This window comes from Sapajus apella, unplaced genomic scaffold, assembly GCF_009761245.1.
Source record: "Sapajus apella isolate SASKATOON/1434 unplaced genomic scaffold, GSC_monkey_1.0 scaffold34, whole genome shotgun sequence".
NCBI classification, from domain to species: Eukaryota; Metazoa; Chordata; class Mammalia; order Primates; family Cebidae; genus Sapajus; species Sapajus apella.
The window spans coordinates 1,325,319-1,345,082 of NW_022436974.1; the positions used below are offsets into that span (position 1 = coordinate 1,325,319).

Here is a 19,764-nt window from a genome sequence, read left to right on the forward strand (position 1 = left end):
ATGATGAACATAGATGCAAAAATCTTCAATAAAATACTGACAAGCCGATTGCAACAGCACATCAAAAAGCTTATCCACCATGATCAAGTAGGCTTCATCCCGGGGATGCAAGGCTGGTTCAACATACGCAAGTCTATAAACGTAATTCACCACATAAACAGAACCAAAGACAAAAACCACATGATTATCTCAATTGATGCAGAGAAGGCCTTTGACAAAATTCAACAGCCCTTTATGCTAAAAACCCTCAATAAGCTAGGTATCGATGGAACGTATCTCAAAATAATAAAAGCTATTTAAGACAAACCAACAGCCAATATCATACTGAATGGGCAAAAACTGGAAGCATTCCCCTTGAAATGTGGCACCAGACAAGGATGCCCTCTCTCACCACTGCTATTCAATATAGTATTAGAAGTTCTAGCCAGAGCAATCAGGCAAGAAAAAGAAATAAAGGGCATTCAAATAGGAAAGGAGGAAGTCAAATTGTCTCTATTTGCAGATGACATGATTGTGTATCTAGAAGACCCCAACGTCTCAGCCCAAAATCTCCTGAAACTGATAAGCAAGTTCAGCAAAGTCTCAGGATACAAAATCAACGTGCAAAAATCACATGCATTCCTATCCACCAATAACAGACTTAAAGAGAGCCAAATCAAGAACAAACTTCCATTCACAATTGCCACAAAGAGAATAAAATATCTAGGAATACAACTAACAAGGAACATAAAGGACCTCTTCAAGGAGAACTACAAGCCACTGCTCAATGAAATAAGAGAGGACACAAACAGATGGAGAAACATTCCATGTTCATGGTTAGGAAGAATCAATATCGTGAAAATGGCCATACTGCCCAAAGTAATTTACAGATTCAATGCTATCCCCATCAAGCTACCAGTGACCTTCTTCACAGAACTGGAAAAAAACACCTTAAACTTCATATGGAACCAAAAGAGAGCCCGCATAGCCAAGACAATTCTAAGCAAAAAGAACAAAGCGGGAGGCATCACACTACCGGACTTCAAACTATACTACAAGGCTACAGTAATCAAAACAGCATGGTACTGGTACCAAAACAGAGATATAGACCAATGGAACAGAACAGAGGTCTCGGGGGCAACACAACATATCTACAACCATCTGATCTTTCACAAACCAGACAAAAACAAGCAATGGGGAAAGGATTCCCTGTTCAATAAATGGTGTTGGGACAGTTGGCTAGCCATGTGCAGAAAGCAGAAACTGGACCCCTTCCTGACACCTTACACTAAAATTAACTCCAGATGGATTAAAGACTTAAACATAAGCCCTAACACCATAAAAACTCTAGAAGAAAATCCAGTCAAAACCATTCAGGACATAGGTGTAGGCAAGGACTTCATGACCAAAACACCAAAAGCATTGACAACAAAAGCCACAATAGCCAAATAGGACCTAATCAAACTCCACAGCTTCTGCACAGCAAAAGAAACAGTCATTAGAGTGAATCGGCAACCAACAGAATGGGAAAAAATTTTTGCAGTTTACCCATCTGACACAGGGCTGATATCCAGAATTTACAAAGAACTAAAACAGAATTACAAGAAAAAAACTAACAAGCCCATTCAAAAGTGGGCAAAGGATATGAACAGACACTTTACAAAAGAAGACATACATGAGGCCAACAAACATATGAAAAAATGCTCATCATCCGTGGTCATCAGAGAAATGCAAATCAAAACAACATTGAGATACCATCTCACGCCAGTCAGATTGGCGATCATTAAAAAATCTGGAGACAATAGATGCTGGAGAGGATGTGGAGAAATAGGAACACTTTTGCACTGTTGGTGGGAGTGTAAATTAGTTCATCCATTGTGGAAGACAGTGTGGCGATTCCTCAGGGACCTAGAAATAGAAATTCCATTTGACCCAGCAATCCCATTACTGGGTATATATCCAAAGGATTACAAATCGTTCTACTATAAGGACATGTGCACATAAATGTTCATTGCAGCACTGTTTACAATAGCAAAGACCTGGAAGCAACCCAAAAGCTCATCGATGATAGACTGGATAGGGAAAATGTGGCACATATACACCATGGAATATTATGCAGCCATCAAAAACGATGAGTTTGGGTCCTTTGTAGGGACATGGATGAACCTGGAAACCATCATTCTCAGCAAACTGACAGAAGAGCAGAAGATCAAACACCGCATGTTCTCACTCATAGGCGGGTGTTGAACAATGAGAACACATGGACACAGGGAGGGGAGCACTACACACTGGGGTCAGTTGGGGGGAAATAGGGGAGGGAGGGTGGGGGGTGGGGAGCTGGGGAGAGATAGCAAGGGGAGAAATGCCAGATGTAGGTGATGGGGAGGAAGGCAGCAAATCACACTGCCACGTGTGTATCTATGCAACAATTTTGCATGTTCTTCTCATGTACCCCAAAACCTAAAATGCAATAAAATAAACGGGAAAAAAAAAAGATTTATATATGGCACTTGTAAATAGTATTAATTTTTTAAAAGTCCATATTTGACCTAAAAATGTAACATAAAGATCTTTTGGAAAAATACAATTTTGGGGAAAGCTTAAAATGTTTCTTAAGTATTGGTCTTTAGGCATCAAAACAAGGAATCATTAGCAGGGTAAAATAGGGAAATCTTACCTACAACATAAGTACAATCAAATTACAACATTAGAGCTTATTTTCTGATCTAAGCACATAGGAATCACTTAAAGCTGTAATAATCTATATATGTATGTATGTATGCATACATTTAATATATAGTGATATTCATACATTAATATGAATTGAAAACTTTCCAATAGAATGGCTTCTTAGGTGTCTACCTAAAATTCTAACTCTATGGGAGCCTCAGCGACTGACTGGCATAAAAACGTGAAATGCAGAGATAACTACTGACTAACAGTTTCCAGGAGATGTAATTTGGTTTGTTTTTCCATTGGTGGTAATGGGGTCATTTGGAGTTGATGCCTCACAAGGATGTTGTAAAGACAGAGAAAACACACTATGAACTACAAAGAAAAAAAGAAAGAGGAAAGATTTACATTCCTTTAAAGGATGCAGGTATAGTACAGAGCCAAGATTACTGAATTAAGTGCAAAAAGACTTGGATTCAAATTTTACTTACAGTATATATTCACCTTTTGGTGGCTGAGAATGCCCCTTCATCATTCTAGGTCTCAAATGAGTTATCTGAAAAATGATGATACCTTCTACTTTATAAGAGTACTATATGCAGTAGTGTTCCATAAGTTGTATAATGTTATTAATTATGAGTACTGTCCATCTAGAAGCCTTTTTGCTAGTACCCCTGTGAACCACACTTTATCAATATTCAAAAATCAATACAGATTTGTTGTCTCCGTGTTGATTTCTGAATATTAATAAAGTGCATCTATGAAACAAAATAAGGCAAACTAACCTACATACATATAAAAATGACTTCATCATTTTTATAATGATACTTTGGTTACACTGATAGAAGGTTTATAATAGCAATAATCATGAATAGTTACAAAATAAAAGCAATTAACATCTTAGTACTTACTATGTGGAAGAAACTATGCTAAACAAGTTATATGAAATGTCTAAGCTATTTCAATCCTATGTAGGTAGTTTTATTATTTTCTCCATTTTTCATATGGGGAAATTAAAGCTTAGAAAAGGCAATGAGAATGTCCAAGTTTACACTTCCAGTAAGTGCCAGGGTTCAATTTTAAGTTAAGATAACAATATAGAACTTGCTGCTAATATTTTAAGACACTATCTCACTGTCCAAATGAGCTCAGCCCATCTTCCCTGATTAAGAAGAAGAGGAATATCTTCTGTGCCCAAAATGTGCTATAAAAGAACTATATGTTTTATCTCATTTCTGTTTAAAATCTGACCCTACTCCTTACTAGTTACTTTGATCCATTTGCTTAACTTCCTTGTACGTCAGTTTCCTTATCTATAAAATGAGTTTAACAGTTGTCTTATTTATGCTAGTTTTGAGGGTTAAATAAGTTTACACGTAAAGTGCTTAAGGCAATATTTGGTTAACTAAAGGGTCAAGTATTATTATTGTTAAAAAAGATAAATAAAGTGAATAATTCTGCAACATTTTATACACATAATAAGTACCACTGAGAGAAGTTAGACTAAAGGGAACTACAAGCACAGGCATACCTCATTTATTACTCTGTTGTACTGTACATTAGATATTGTATTTTTTACAAGTTGAAGGTTTGAGGTAACCACGTCTGGAAAGGTTATTAGTGCCGTATTTTTAAATGATGCTCACTTTATGTCTCTGTGTCACAACTTTCTAACTCTCATAATATTTCAAACTTTCTCATTATTATTATATTTGTCATGGTGATCTGTGCTCAGCGATCTTTGATACTATATTGTGATTGTTTTGGGGCTCCATGGTCTCATACCTATATAAAACAGTGAATTTAATTGATAAATACTGCATGTCTTCTGCCTGCTTTGCCAGCTGGACTTCTCTGTATCTCTTTCTCTCTCTCTCTCTTCCAGCTTCCCTCTTCCTTGACAAAGAATTAGGCCAATTAAGAACTGTACAATGGCTTCCAAGTGTTCAGCTGAAAGGAAAAGTCATATGTCTCCCATTTCAAATCAAAAGTTAGAAATGATTAAGCTTAGTGAGGAAGGTATGTTGAAAGCTGACAGAGACTGAGAGCTAATCCTCTTGTGCTAGTCAGCCAAGCTACTAACACAAAAGTTCTTGAGGGAAATCCAAAGTGCCACTCCAGTGAACATACAAATGGTAAAAAATCAAAATACTTATTGCAAATAGGAAGCAAGTTTTAGGAATCTAGCTAGAAGATCAACCACAACATTCCCTTAAGCCAAAGCCTCATGCAAAGCACAGTCCTAACTCTCTTGACTTCCATGAAGGTTGAGAGACGTAAGGAAACCGCAGAAGAAAAGTTTGAAGCCAGCAGAGGTTGGTTCAAGGGAAAGAAAAGCAGCCATATCCTAACATAAACATCTCACATGAAGCAGCAAATGCTGATGTAGAGTCTGCAGCAAGCTATCCAAGAAGACCTAACTAAAATGGTAGATGAAGGTGGCTACACCAAACAACAGATTTTCAATGCAGACGAAACAGTCATCTCTTGGAAGAAGATGCCATCTGGGACTTTCATAGCTAGAGAAGAAAAGTCAATGTTTGGCTTCAAAGCATCAAAGGACAGGCTGTCTTGTAAGGGGCTAATGCAGATAGTGACTTTAAGTTGAAGCCAATACTCATTTACCGTTCCAGAAATCCTAGGGCCCTTAAGATGTATGCTAAATCCACTCTGCCTATGCTCTAGAAGATTAACAACAAAGCCTGAAGGACTGTACATCTTTTTACAGTGTAGCCTACAGAACACTTTAAGTGTACTCTTGAAAGGAAAATGATTCCTTTAAATATAGTACTACTCATTGCCCATTTGCCTGATTACCCTGATACGTGCAAGCAGATTAATGTTCTTTCATGCCTGCTAACATAAAATCTGTTCTGCAGCCCACGGATCAAGAAGTAATTTTGACTTTCAAGTCTTATGATTAAAGAAATGCATTTCATAACTGATATGGTTTGGCTCTGTGTTCTCACTCAAATCTCATGGCAAACTGTAATTCCAAGTGTTGGAGGAGGGGCCTGCTCGGAGGTGACTGGATCATGGGGGCAGATTTCCCCCTTGCTATTCTCATGAGAGTGAGCGCTCATGAGATCTGGTTGTTGGGAAGTGTGTAGCATTTCCCCTTTTGTTCTCTCTCTTCCTCCTGCTCTGCAATGGGAAGAAGGTGCTTGCTTCCTCTTCGCCCTTCTGCCATGACTGTAAGTTTCTTGAGGCCTCCACAACCATGCTTCCTGTACAGCCTGGGGAACTGTGAGTCAATTAAACCTCTTTTCTTCATAAATTACCCAGTCTCAGGTAGTTTTTTATAGCAGTGCGAGAATAGGCTAATACAATAAGGCTATCACTGCTACAGATAGTGATTTCTCTGATAGATCTAGGCAAGGAAATTGAAAAGCTTCTGGAAAGGATTCACCATTCTAGAAGGTTTTGACAACATTAATAATTCAAGGAAGAAGTTGATTCTAACCCTCATGGTTGACTTGGAGGGGTCTGAAGACTTCGGTGGAGGAATTACCTGCAAATGTGGTGGAAACAGCAAGAGAGCTAGAATTAGAAGTGGAGCCTGAAGTCAAGACTGAATCACTGCAATCTCACAATCAAACTTAAAAGAATGAGGAGTTGCTTCTTATGGATGAGCAAAGAAACTAGTTTCTTGAGATGGAATCTATTCTTGTGAACATTGTTGAAATGACAACAAAGGATGTGGAATACTCCATATACTTACTTGATAAGGCAGAGATAGTGTTTGAGAGAATTGACTACAATTTTAAAAGACGTTTTACTATGGGTAAAATGCTATCAAAAAGCAGTATCACACACTCCAGGAAATACTTTTATGAAACAGAGTGAACCGATGAGGCAAACTTCACTGTAGTCTTCTTTTAAGAAACTGCCACCCGCACCCCAACCTTCAGCAACCCCCACCCCTAACAGTCAGAGGCTATCAACAATAGGCAAGACCCTCCACCAGAAAAATGAATACCATTCACTAAAGGCTCAGATAATTGTTAGCATATTTTAGTAATAAAGTATTTTTAATATAAGCTGTGTACGTTGATTTTCAGACATAACACTATCATTGCACACTTAAGAGACTACAGTATAGTGTGAATATAACTTTTATATGCTCTAACAAATAAAAAATATGTGTGATTCACTGAGGTATTTGCTTTAGGTCAGTGGTCTGGAACTGAACTTACAAAATCTCCAAGGAACCTCTTATATACAGATCTTGTACCTCCTTGGTTAACTCTGCATCTAATTTTATCATGGCTATTATAAAGGGATTGTTTTCTTAATTTTCCTTTTGGATAGTTAGTTATCAGTATGATAGAGGAGAGCTATTTGTTTCCACCGATTTTGTATTGTGCAACTTTGCTCAAGTTGAGCGAGGCATTTGTAATACTTCTTAGATTCTCTATGCCATTTTTATTTTGAGACAAGTTCAGTCACTTTTCACATGACAGGAATATAAGACTGTAACAGGAATTGTGACAATTATGTATAGATTTTTTTTTGATACTACATGCTAAAATAACTGCAGGTATAAAGCATGTTTGAAAATGATAAACCATGTTCAGAGACAGAACCAAACTCCACTATAGACAGAAAAGGGGACCAGAATTATGTTTCCACTACACTCTTCAACAAGAAAACAATATAAAGAAATCAAGCTCTACTATAAAATAACTAGCAATATATTGCTGATTTCTATATAAAAACCATAAAAGAACGTTCATATGATTTTCATTAAAGTCTTATTAAAAATAAAAAGCAATGTCTGAAAAAACATTTCTCATAGAAATAAAAATGTATCCTTTAACTTTTGTGGGCAATATTTCCCAGTTCTCTTATCTCTAATGAAACAAGTCAGAATTAAGCGCCTACTGTGTACTGGGGACCCCACACATCAAGGGAAATTTCAAAAGTAAGAGAAACACATATTAACTATGCTTGGTTCAAGGGGTAAGTTTGGCCATATTCGAAACATTTTGATAACTAAGATATTTCACACTAAACCATTTATTTCTTAAAAATAAAGAAAATGAAGTATTTCACAACAGAGTGGCACTATGGAGTCAAAGGACTTCTGTCTGAGGAAATGAGTTGTGATCTTCACTGGGCCACCACATCTCCTCCCAGTTTGTTTCTGTATAATACACATCTGTATGTGGAAGACAAGCCCTTGGCCTCCTTGGCACAAGTTCCATCACTAAACATACATAATATTCTGGTATGTATGTATGTTTATAAACACACATTTGTTTTTCCACAGGAAATTATCTTTGATTAGAAACTCAGACATAGGCCAGGTGCAGTGGCTCATGATTGTAATCCCAGCACTTTGGGAGGCCAACGCAGGCAGATTACTTGAGGTCAGGGGTTCGAGACCAGCCTGGCCAACATGGTGAAATCCCATCTCTACTAAAAATATAAAAATTAGCCAGGTGTGGTAGCAGGAGTCTATAATACCAGCTACTCAGGAAGCTGAGGCAGGAGAATCATGTGAAGACGGGAAGTGGAGGTTGCAGTGAGCTGAGATTGCAGCACTGCACTCCAGCCTGGGTGACAGAGTGAGACTCCATCTCAAAAAAAAAAAAAGAAAGAAAGAAAAAAAAAAAAAACTCAGATATAGAGCTCTACCTAGATTTCTGAGTCAGCTGGTCTATGCAGCAAGAGGCATGCAAAGTGCAGAGAGGCTTTATTTTTGATTCTCTCTGAGAACAAGGAGGTTTCTAATATAGTCACGGAAATAGAGCTGTTGATTTATTTAAAAAGCATCCAAAAAACAGTTATGATTAATCTCACTCTATATTATTTGGTTGATGCACAAGTAATTGTAGTTTTTGACATTACTTTTGCATCAACCTAATACTACTACTACGAATATATTCCTAGAGTGGAAATTCATATAGTTGATATCAACTGTTCTGAATACCTACTTTCCACTAGTACTCTAGAATTTAAACCAGTAGTGTGTCAGGAGAAACCAAACATTCAATCTAAGCCTCTGACACATGTAATGTGTCTGGCATGTAACACAGTTTCATTCTGTATATACCATCGTACTAAGAAACTTTAAATAAATATATCCTTGACAACTGTTTATAGATAATTCTTCTAATCTCCAAGTATCTGAAACAGCAAAACCCATTTCCTTCTGTCCTTCAGTTCAACAACCCCAACATTAATCTTTTCTAATGCCTCTCACAGATGCACAATGCTTCTTTCCCACAACTTTAACTTACCAAGAGCCTCACTTTCACAGCAAAGTATCAGGTGTCTCAAAGTACCATACAATACACTACAAAGGAAATGTTTGCGGTCCATGGATTTTATCCACTACAGTTAAATAGTATCATCTGTTATAAGGCAAAGGCCACTTTGACTCAGCATTTTCCACACTGCTATGCGCGTGTGGACCAAGCTGAAGAGGTCGCTGACTGCAGTGGAAGATTCTATGCTTAATCAACAGCCCTACCTTCCAGCTGGCTAATCAGCCCAAACATGCTTATGGGAAATCTCCAAAGCAAAGGCTGAAAAGCAACGGAGTGTCACTTGTAGAATTAACTTTATATATCAAATAAGAAAATATCTAAGTAAACAGGGAGTAAAGTAGTAGAAAAAATAAATAATTTTCATGTATGTTTATTCTACAATGCCAAAAGAAAATTGGTATATACATACATTTCAGAATAACATGCCTACTTGTAATTCACTATTCACTTTATTAAGCTAGAATTACTTGGTAACTTAGAAACAATTTAGTACTAAATGCATCCGGCAGATAAAATAAACAAACACTACCACCAAAAGGCTAAGTGCAATAATATTAATGCTGTCAAGACCGGCTTCATTTAATCACAAGTTTAACTTTCTAGTGAATAGACAAAGGCATAGTATACTGTTGAGTGTTCTCAGTTGAGCTCTCCTGCAATTGAGATGTTTACAAAACAAATTAAAATGTTATTAAGACTCCTGCCACTGCAACTGTTAGATAACCTGAACCTCCAAATAAAAAAAAGATAATTCTCAAACGGATGAAACTTACCTGTTTTTTTGGGCGGGGGCGGGGGACTATAAAACTTGGAATATGGGTGCTAGGTAAAGAATTTTTTTACAAAGCTCTAATTCAATTTATAAAAATACCACTGATGGCCGGGCACAGGGGTTCACACCTGAAATCCCAGCTCTTTGGGAGGCCCAGGAAGCGAATCACCTGAGGTCAGGAGTTCGAGACCAGCCTGGCCAATATGGTGAAACCCTGTCTCTACTAAAAATACAAAAATTAGCCAGGCATCATGGGACACACCTGTAAACCCAGTTACTTGGGAGGCTGAGGCAGAAGAATCACTTGAGCCCAGGAGGTGGAGGTTGCAGTGAGCCGAGATGGCACCACTGCACTCCACCCTGGACAAAGCGAAACACTGCATCAAAAAATGGCCTGATTTCGGGACCTTGTTGACTCTTAATTTCAGATCAGCTCTGTGATTTGCTACAGGCCACCTCATCATTTTCCTCATTTTTAAGCAAGTGTAATACCAGTACCCAACTCACAGTTTTCTCGTGACCATTTAATTAGGTCATAGATGTTCAGTGGAAGTCCCTGCCAATAAAAATTAGCTATTATTAATTTTGAAAAGGCTCTCTTCTTGTGCTAGGACACCATATTTTTGTCATTTTTTCCTTCTTTTGTTCCCTCCTTCTCAGCCCCTTTCCTGTCTTTCATTCCCCAAACATCAAGTGTTGAGAGAGTTCTTAGGTTATAAACGCCCTGGGTCCTCTTCATGTCTCACTCCATTCTTTCTCAAAGGGATCTAATCTATTCCCATGATTTTAATTAACACCTAGAAGACAGAATTTCCAAATGTTTCTAGTTCAGATCTGAATATACACCTGCTAACTCAACATCACATGGATGTCTCAGGGGAGCCTAAATTTCACTCATAATGACTAAAACTCAACAACTGTCATTGCCATCCAAACATAAATGTTGTCCCTCTCAGTAACTGGTTCAACACTCACCCTATTATGCAACCTGAAATCCAGAGAGGCATTCCTGAAACCTTCTCCTTCTAACAACCCACTTCCTACTGCTATCATTTCACCTCTAAAATAGCTTTCATACATCTCCTTGTCCCCACAGTTACTGTCACCTTCCTTATCTAAAGCCACTAACCAACAGCCCCAAAACTTGATTTGCCCAGGTAGTCCCGCCTTCTCCCATCCCTGCCTGATATGCAGTTAGAATGACATTTAAAATACAAATAAGATATCACTCTCCCACTTACATTTCTATTGCTTATCACTGCCCTTAGGCTAAGGAGTAAAAGACTGTGAGCCATTTATAAAGCTGCACATGTGGCCTCTGCCTCTAGGGTCCACTGTGCTCCAAACATACTGGACTTTCTTCCACTAAAACGCCAGGGTCTCCCCTTCCCCACCAAAAAAACCTTTATTCATTCCCGTATTCCATTCCCTTGTCCGGAATATTTGTAAGTTTTGTTCCCTTCCCACCATGATGTCTCCATTCCTCGCTTTTCTTTTTCCTTTCTCATGATTGAGGTCTCTCCTTAATACTTCTTGCAGAAGACATTTCCTGATTTCCTGTACAAGTGCCCTTGCAAAGCACTCTGCACTTTTGCATCACTATCCCCAATACATTTGTAATTACTTCTATTTCCTTTTTTTTAATGAAAGATAATAGGGACATAAGTGCAGGAATCTTCTTTTACGTGTTTACAGCTACATCTAATCAAACACCATGTATGTCACATGTGAGCCAACCATGAGACTAAGTATTTTCCGAATTAATTAACACAAAAATGGTTCTGATTTTAGTCCTTGACTTAAAAATTGCTCACAATTGGTGGAGAAATGCACATAAAATTCTAATCAAGGCAAACTGTGTTAACTTCTTATGGGAAATATGCATAAAGGCTATTTAATCCTACAAAAAGGAAACAATATCAGTTCTGGAAGGGGAACATCTGCAGGAGAAAGGCCTACATAAGGAAGGCTTGTTTCTGGTGCTGGGATATGAAGTCTGGCAAGACTTAAAATGAAGGGTAAGAAGTAGCCCAGAAGGAGGGAAAAGTTTGGGCAAAGACATGATTAGTGTCAGGTATATATATACAGAGACTGGTGAACAGATAAATATATATACAGAGACTGGTGAACAGATAACTATGCCTGCTGGTGGGGTATACTGAAAGGTAGGAAAGTTCAAAATTCCAAGTTGTGGAAAGCTTTCATTATCAAAATTAAATTTTCAAGCAGAACTACTGAAGGTTTCATCAATGGAAGAATGACATAATCAAAGATGGTGAAAATTTGTTAATAGATTACAAGGAGGGTGTGGAAACCAATTAGTAGACCATTTCAAATATTTCAAACAAGAGGTAAGAAGGAAAGGAGTAGAAATTATTCTGCATTAGAATGGAGAGCAGTGTTCCAATGGGGAAGGAATGTGACATTGACTAAAAGGAAAACTCAAACAGAATAAGAAAGTGGGAAGGATGGAAGATGATTAGTTCTATTTTAGAAACCTTAAATTTTATATGCTTCCATAATGTTGCACAGGCGGTTAAAATATGGATCCAAGAATGAAGATGCAGGCATATTTCAGATGATCAGAATCAGAAAAATTTTAATTTGTCCACAGCCAATTAAACATTAACACAAAGGCTTTGTGACAAACATTTCTAAATTTTCTCACAAACACATATTTTTATTAATAAATAATACAAAGAATATTAAAAGTTCTCACTCATATAATCACTGCTTGAATTTTCAATGTGCCCTATGCCTAATTTTAATTTTATTTAGGAACAAAGCTCCTCATAATTTCACCCTGTCTTCAAAAGAGTTCATTTCCTACAATTGTTGGAATAGGAAGAACTCACTTATAACATGCTTTTATCTAATCAGTAGAATAATAATATATCTTTTATGTCTAAAAGAAGTCCAGTCTTTGTAACAGGCTCCATGCAAAAAGTTTACAAAATTTTTTAAAGGTCATTCCAATTTCAAAAATATTAACATCTGGAATTATGTCATCTTTAATTAACAGGAGAATATCTGAAGAATAATAAAATGTAACACTTACTTTTGCTGCACCTATCTGTTCTTTCCGAAATTTCTCAAGTGGTGCAATTAATACATCATTAGCATTTTGAATCTGAAATTAAAAATGCACATATATTAAATCCTGCATAATTTCATGCCAACAACATTGGAAAAATGTCTATCCAAGTATCAAACATACACTTTGTTTTAGCTTGCATCTATAAAAACAACTTACATGTTATATATAGTTTTTCTACTTTATAGTTAAGCTGTTTTCACATATTATTTCCCTTGATCCTCATAACAATGTGAAAAATATGAAAATAAGTACTTATTGTAGTGAAATCTTAGTTCGAATACTTAAATTTCTTTTTCTAAGACTTAACTAAAAAACAGCACATTAAATTTACAAATACCTGTAATTACACTGGTTTAATATAGCCAGTACAAGAATCATTTTAAATCTAAACCACATAAAAGCTCTCCCATTTTGCCATTAGAATGGTAGAATTCTACAGCTGCAAAATAAAGCTCATTTTTTCCCCTATTTAATTAGATTCCTCATAATGAGGAATTGCGGTTTGCCTGAATGTTCTAATGCTTCCAACCTGACTAAAATAGTATTTGATTTCATTTCAATGAAAAGTATTTTAGCCCCAAATTTCACATTGAGATTTACTTAAACTTCAAAATGAATAAATCTTTCAATACTGATCTGTAAAACTACTATAATGAGTGCAAAATATGAAGGGCAGCAACTGAATGAAAGCAGACAGAAATTTCTAAGGATATCATTATTCTGGAAGGGAATCTTTAAGTTAAAAAATAGCCTCTAGAAAGCATTAACATAAGGAGGAGGCCCAATTAACAAAATTTATCATTTGTTCTACCACTATGACAACTGAACATAATCTACTATATAATTAGCAAATACCAGGATAAACAGAGAAAAACTCTTATTGTCAAAATATATTATCCTACTTTAAAATAGGTTAAAGGGCATAGAGGTATTCCATGTACTATTCTCCTAACCTTTTTATAAGCTTGAAATTATATCAAAATATACGCATTTCAATAAAAGGGTTTCACCTTCACTTATTTTCATTAACTTCTAATCAAGTTTAATTTCTTAAAGCCCATAATCTAAAAATGCAGAGATAAAATACAAAAATAAATACTAGAATGTTGACACCACTTTCTATGATCCTGATAATGCTCGATTTGCAGAAAAATGAGAATGACACATCTTGAAAAGAAGACCAAAATTCTATGCTGTGAAAACATAGAAAGTAGATGAATACTCAAAAAATCCTGTCACAGACAATGAGGGCCAACTGTAGATACCACTGACATCTCCCACCTAATCCTCATTTTTAAGCTCAGACAGGTATACCTCTAGATATACTGTGCAGGCGCCCTAATGGGCAGAGATGATTAGAAATAGTAGTAAAATAGCTCACTTTTAATCCTCTCTCTAAAACCTCTTTGTCTCATAAAACCCCGATTACATAAACACACACACACATATCCAGGTTGTACAGATGCAATACACAGCTGACTCAGCCTTTAATGTTAAGTTTGCATAAGGGAAAGACAGTATCATGAGCACTTCAGTGTAATTTGGAGTAATAGCAACCACAAAGGCTACTACTTATTGAATGTTTATGCTGGAAACTGCAATAAGTCCTTTGCAAGCATGAGCTAATGCATTTCAAGTTCATGAACTTAAATTGGTAGATACTTCTCAACTGGTGAAAAACCCAACAATTATGAAACTGAACAAGATGATATCCAGCACAGTGCTTAAGAACAGTACATGGATTTAAAATTGAGAATACCTGGGTTTAAATGGGCTTCTCTTGCTTATGAGCTGTTATTTAACCATCTTGAGCATCAGCTGCATTGTCTACCTACCAACTTAGTTCTAAGGACTTAAGAGACAATGAATGTGAAACACTCAGTGCCTTACATATGCTTTCCAATATTTCCAGATAAAGAGATTATAAATCTCATTCTGCATTTGCCCGGTTAATACATTTCTATACCTAAAACTACTGTATTGACTTTTTGGTTGAAGTTTATCCATGTGCAATTAGGAGAAGATATTTTCCCATGAAAGTCTTGAGGGACAGATGGCCTAGGATCCCCCACATCCAGTGACCAAGATAGTTTTTTCATATATACATGTACATATACATACATATCTGTATATATATATGCCAAGCACAGTGCTGGGATGGGGAAAGGGGAGGGGGAGGAATTAAGGTATAGGCTACATTTTGCAGAAAGTTAAAGTCTATTCGAGAAGATGAAAATACATAAATGTATCTATTCAACAATTTTAGAAAAATTCAAAGATGAAACCAAGAATAGTTACATGAAAAACTATGCAGAAATCTTTGTAAATACATTAGGATTTTGACAACAAGAAAGATGCATGAGAACTATATGAGTCCAGGCAGAATTTGGATGGTTGATGTTAATTGGATGCACGAAAGGTAAAGAATATTCTAGAAACAGGGACACCATGAACAAAGGCAAGGGGGTAGAACTAAGCATGGCATGTGGGAAGAAGGAGTGCAGTAAAGATAAAGAAAGCATTTATGAAGCATTCATTATGAGTCAGTCATGATTGTGAACGCACTGATCAGGTGAGAGGCTTTCAGTTAACACTTAAAATAGAAATAGTGTCAGATAAGTTACTGAACCTGGGGGAAAAAAAGATAAAAATAAAATGGAAGGAGTAGAATGAATACGAAGCACAATGAAAAGTGTCTGGCACATAGCAGGCTCCAAAGAGGTACTATATGTTGTTAATAACTGATAACTAATGTTATTAATACTTAACTGGAAAAAGGAAATATACAACATTGTTACTAGTAGAAAACTAAATGAAAATAAGTAAAATAAGGAAAGAATGAATTATACCCAATATCTAGGCAATGAAGCCTGCGTATGGAATCACTGCTGGCTTCTGAACACAAGAATAATGTAAAAGCCTTTTCTAAGAAGCCAATCATATATGAGATAGCCTTGAGACTGAAGAGCTCGTGACAACGTAGGCCAGCTAAATGGCTGGGAGAAAAATTCAAATATGAAGTGATAAGGAACAAAATGGGATGTCAGCAGTATTGACAGATGCACAGGAGGAATTCCAGCGACAGTTCTATGGAATACACAAAAGGATTCAACGACAAATTAGGTAGAGGGAGAAACAGAGAGGAATCAATGGAGATACTAAGGTTTTGGCCTGAGCCACTGGAACTTTGGTACCACATCAGAATTGGGGCAAATGAGGTAGAGAAATATGCTTGTTAGAGAAAGGATAAAGCCAATGACTAATTTCACTTTGGTCCAATTACATCTGATGTCATGGAAAGACTCATAGAAATATTATGGCAGAAAATCTCATCTCACATTGGCAGAACTAATAAATATAATGATTGGTTTTTATTGGGAAAGAAAGGACTGTGAAAGGGAGTAAATGGGCCGATGTCATATCCTAAGACCTTGGCAGTCACATTCACATCCAATGGTTTCCATCTCTGCTAAACCCCTTCTCTGGCTGATACATACATAGGATCTCAGAATAAAGCAAAAGCCAGATGATAACAAAACAGAATAATTAACAGCCACCCTGTGGGCCAAGCACAATTTCCTATCTCTATTTCTTCCACATTTCTTGGGTTATTTTTCCTGTTTTTGGATTTGCTTCATTTTTTTTTCCTTATTCTCCCACTCTATTAATGTGAAACTAAAGGAATAAATAAATAAAGGGCAAAGGTATTAAACAGAAAAAAATGAAGGGGGTGAAAACATCTAACAGGGTGATAGAGAACAACGGAAATAATTTGAGTATTTCTCATGTGTCAAATACTACACTGAGGTCTTCACAATATAGATTAAAGTCAATTATTTATGGATAACAAAGTCAAACATCTAAAAATCATCTGGAATGTATTAAAACTTGAATATTAAAGTAACTCAGCTTCATTTGAAGCTCAGTGCCAAAACTGATAACACACAGTGACTTCTTAAGGCTTTTATACTGTACTTCTTAAGGCTTTTATAAAAATTAAAGGTGAAATAAATTGTTTTTTAAAAAATCACTAGCATAGATTTGGCACATGGAAGGCTCTCAATAAATGTTAACTTCTTCAAAGAATTAATTGTACATCTACTCTGTATTCATAACTATCCTAAGTAGTCTTACAGCTTCCCCCAAATGGCTTAAAATGTAGTTATTGAAAGCTAGAAATTGAAATCCACATTAATAACAGAACTTATCCAGTGGCCTAGCAGTAGTAGAAAACCACGAACCTACATTTTTTGTAAACCATTCTAACAAATGCCTGGCTCCACCTCTGAAATATGATGCCACTTTTGTGTGCAGTCAGTGGCTGCTGTTCACAATATGTAAGTTTAAGTTCAAGAGATCAAAATGGGAAATGCCAGCACTCAAAGGGCACTAAGTGGATTTACAAACTGCTATGGCTGCTTGTGAGCCTCAGCTTTGTACATTCCCCTGGGAATGCATGACTTTCATCCCTACACAGTGGTCAATCACATTGATTAAACTCTCCAATTCTGAAGTAATCCAAGTGCAAAGTCAAGAAGGTGTTAAAATTTTGGAACGATTAAAATAATTACTGTTGCTGCTGCACAAGAAAGGAAAATGTCATATAAAGGGTAGAAAAACCTTATTTAAAATGTGAATTAAAGTACAACTATGCTGATAAACCTTGCAAAGTTAAAGAATATATCAAGAGAAATGCAATTTTTGCTCACAAAGAAGTCTTTCATCCAGATTAACAAAACAAGCTTGATGAAATTCCTTCCAGAAGGGTAATACTTGGGGGAAAAATCAAGTCAGAGTTCAGGAGATTCAGGATCCCATAATATCTGTGGAATGTGCAACTTTGAATGACCTTACTAAGATGCTTTAGAAAAAATACAAAATCAATTTTAATACTCTCCCTAGCTATTGATAACATAAATTATTGAAGATGCCTTATTATAGTAATTAAGAAACAATTAACTTATAATTACTAGCCATTACCTAAACCTTGGCTTAAAACAACTTATTTTTATAGATATCGGTTCATATTTAAAGTAAAAAATAATTACTTATGATTTCACTTATTTTCAGTAGAAGAAAAGCAAATCTGATATTGGGTGATACTTTACAATATAGCATTTACCATGTGTTTTAACTGTGGATAGGTTATATTAAGCCAGGAGATTAAGTTTCCTGTCACTTTCTTTTGCTATTTCAAGTGGTTCTAATAAACAGCCACCAGGGGGTGCTCATTAATCATTCAAAAGTAATGGCCAGAAATGTTTTTATGTGGTTAGAATGATTCTCCAAATATGTTTGGATTTCCCTCCCCCGCATAATAATGAATTGTAACTTTTTATGGATCATGCATTTTCAAGTGCTATCTCATAGGGATTTTCAGTGCTTGCTTTTCACTACTGACAATTTTACCATACTTGTTCATTTAAAACAACATAGCTTGGCCAGGAGTGGCGGCTCACGCCTGTAATCCCAACACTTTGGGAGGCAGAGGTGGGCGGATCACCTGAGATTGAGAGTTCGAGACCAGCCTGGTTAACATGGTGAAACCCTATTTCTACTAAAAATACAAAAACTTAGCTGGGCATGGTGGCATGCACCTGTAATCCCAGCTACTTGGGCAGCTGAGGCAGGAGAATCGCTTGAACCCTGGAAGTGAAGGTTGCAGTAAGCCAAGGTGGTGCCATTGCACTCCAGCTTGGGCAACAAGAGCGAAACTCCATCTCAAAAAAAAAGTAGCAATGGAAAAAAAGAAATCTGAAAGGTATGTTTCTTTACAATTTTACTTCTTACACTTCTTCCCTTTTCATGTTTTGATTAAAATCCAGTGCTGTTGGTGCCAGCTCATCATTAATTAATGACTATGTGTCCCATTATCTTACAACTCATTAGTCAGAAAAATTACAGTTCCTTACCTCTCACTTTTAAAGCAATAAAACACTCAGTTCTGATGCAAAGATTTAATTATATTCTCAAGTACTATTTAAGCAATAATTCTAATATTCAAAAGCACCATTTAAAGCAATTGTGTAAGGCTTTAAGAGGCTATGCTATTTACAACAAAAAACACGAATGGTACAGTTCATTGCAAAAATAATTTCCTGTTGAGATGTCAATATAAACAATCCATACAAAGTGGAAAGATCACAACGGTCTGTAATGATAAGTGAATTGATCATAATCAATGCAGAAGATATCTACACAGTCTTCAATGTAAAAGGGTAGGTTATTTTCTCATTCATATTTGCAACTGAATCACGGCACAGCTGAAAATCACATCACAGTTCTAATTTGTCATTACAAGCAAGCATCTCTTCTCTGTCTTGTCCCAAACTGTGTCTAGTTCCTCCTTCCTCAACAGCTTCTCAGGAAGAAGCTCTGGCAAGGGGTGGGGAACTGGGGTGCTAGCCTGGGGTTCACTCTCAGGTACTGGTCAATTTAACTCTCCATAGCTACATAATTTAGACATTCTTCTCTAGTCAGCAAATTCACAGCACTTCTAAACTAGATCTCAATGGCCAAAACTCACATGAGATATAGAGAACGGGCACACGAACACATCTTGCATCGGTAAGTAATCAGAAGTCAAAGACATTTTACTTCATACCCTTTAATGTGAGAAAAACAATTGAAAAAAACATATCACCATCTAAAAACAAGTGCTATGTAAGGCTACTTGGATACCAGTCATCCACTTAATTCCTACTTGAACATCACTTGCTACTTTAGCATTTGAATGTTTTGGGTCTACTTACTGACAGAGTTCCACTATGAATTCCACCCCACTGGACCTCATCAGTTAGATCTAACTCTTACTTGAATTTAATATAACTTTCATCTTTCTCAATTTTTATCAGCAATAATACTTTTCATATGGAAATATATTGGGAAAATAAATTTAAGTTTCTGGAGAATTGTGCTATATGAGTACCCTCTCCTTTTTCAGAAGTAGAAGCAGTACACTCTCAGGA

General features: G+C 36.4%; 1 protein-coding gene across 1 annotated transcript in view; it reads right to left on the reverse strand.

Annotated features, from left to right (window-relative positions):
* Window positions 1-19,764, reverse strand: part of ARHGAP42 (Rho GTPase activating protein 42) — a 304,364-nt gene that overhangs the window by 122,352 nt on the left and 162,248 nt on the right. The window contains exon 4 of the mRNA XM_032295706.1: window positions 12,758-12,829. Within this exon, the coding sequence (XP_032151597.1) occupies window positions 12,758-12,829 (72 nt within the window). The remainder of the gene's footprint in view (window positions 1-12,757; window positions 12,830-19,764) is intronic.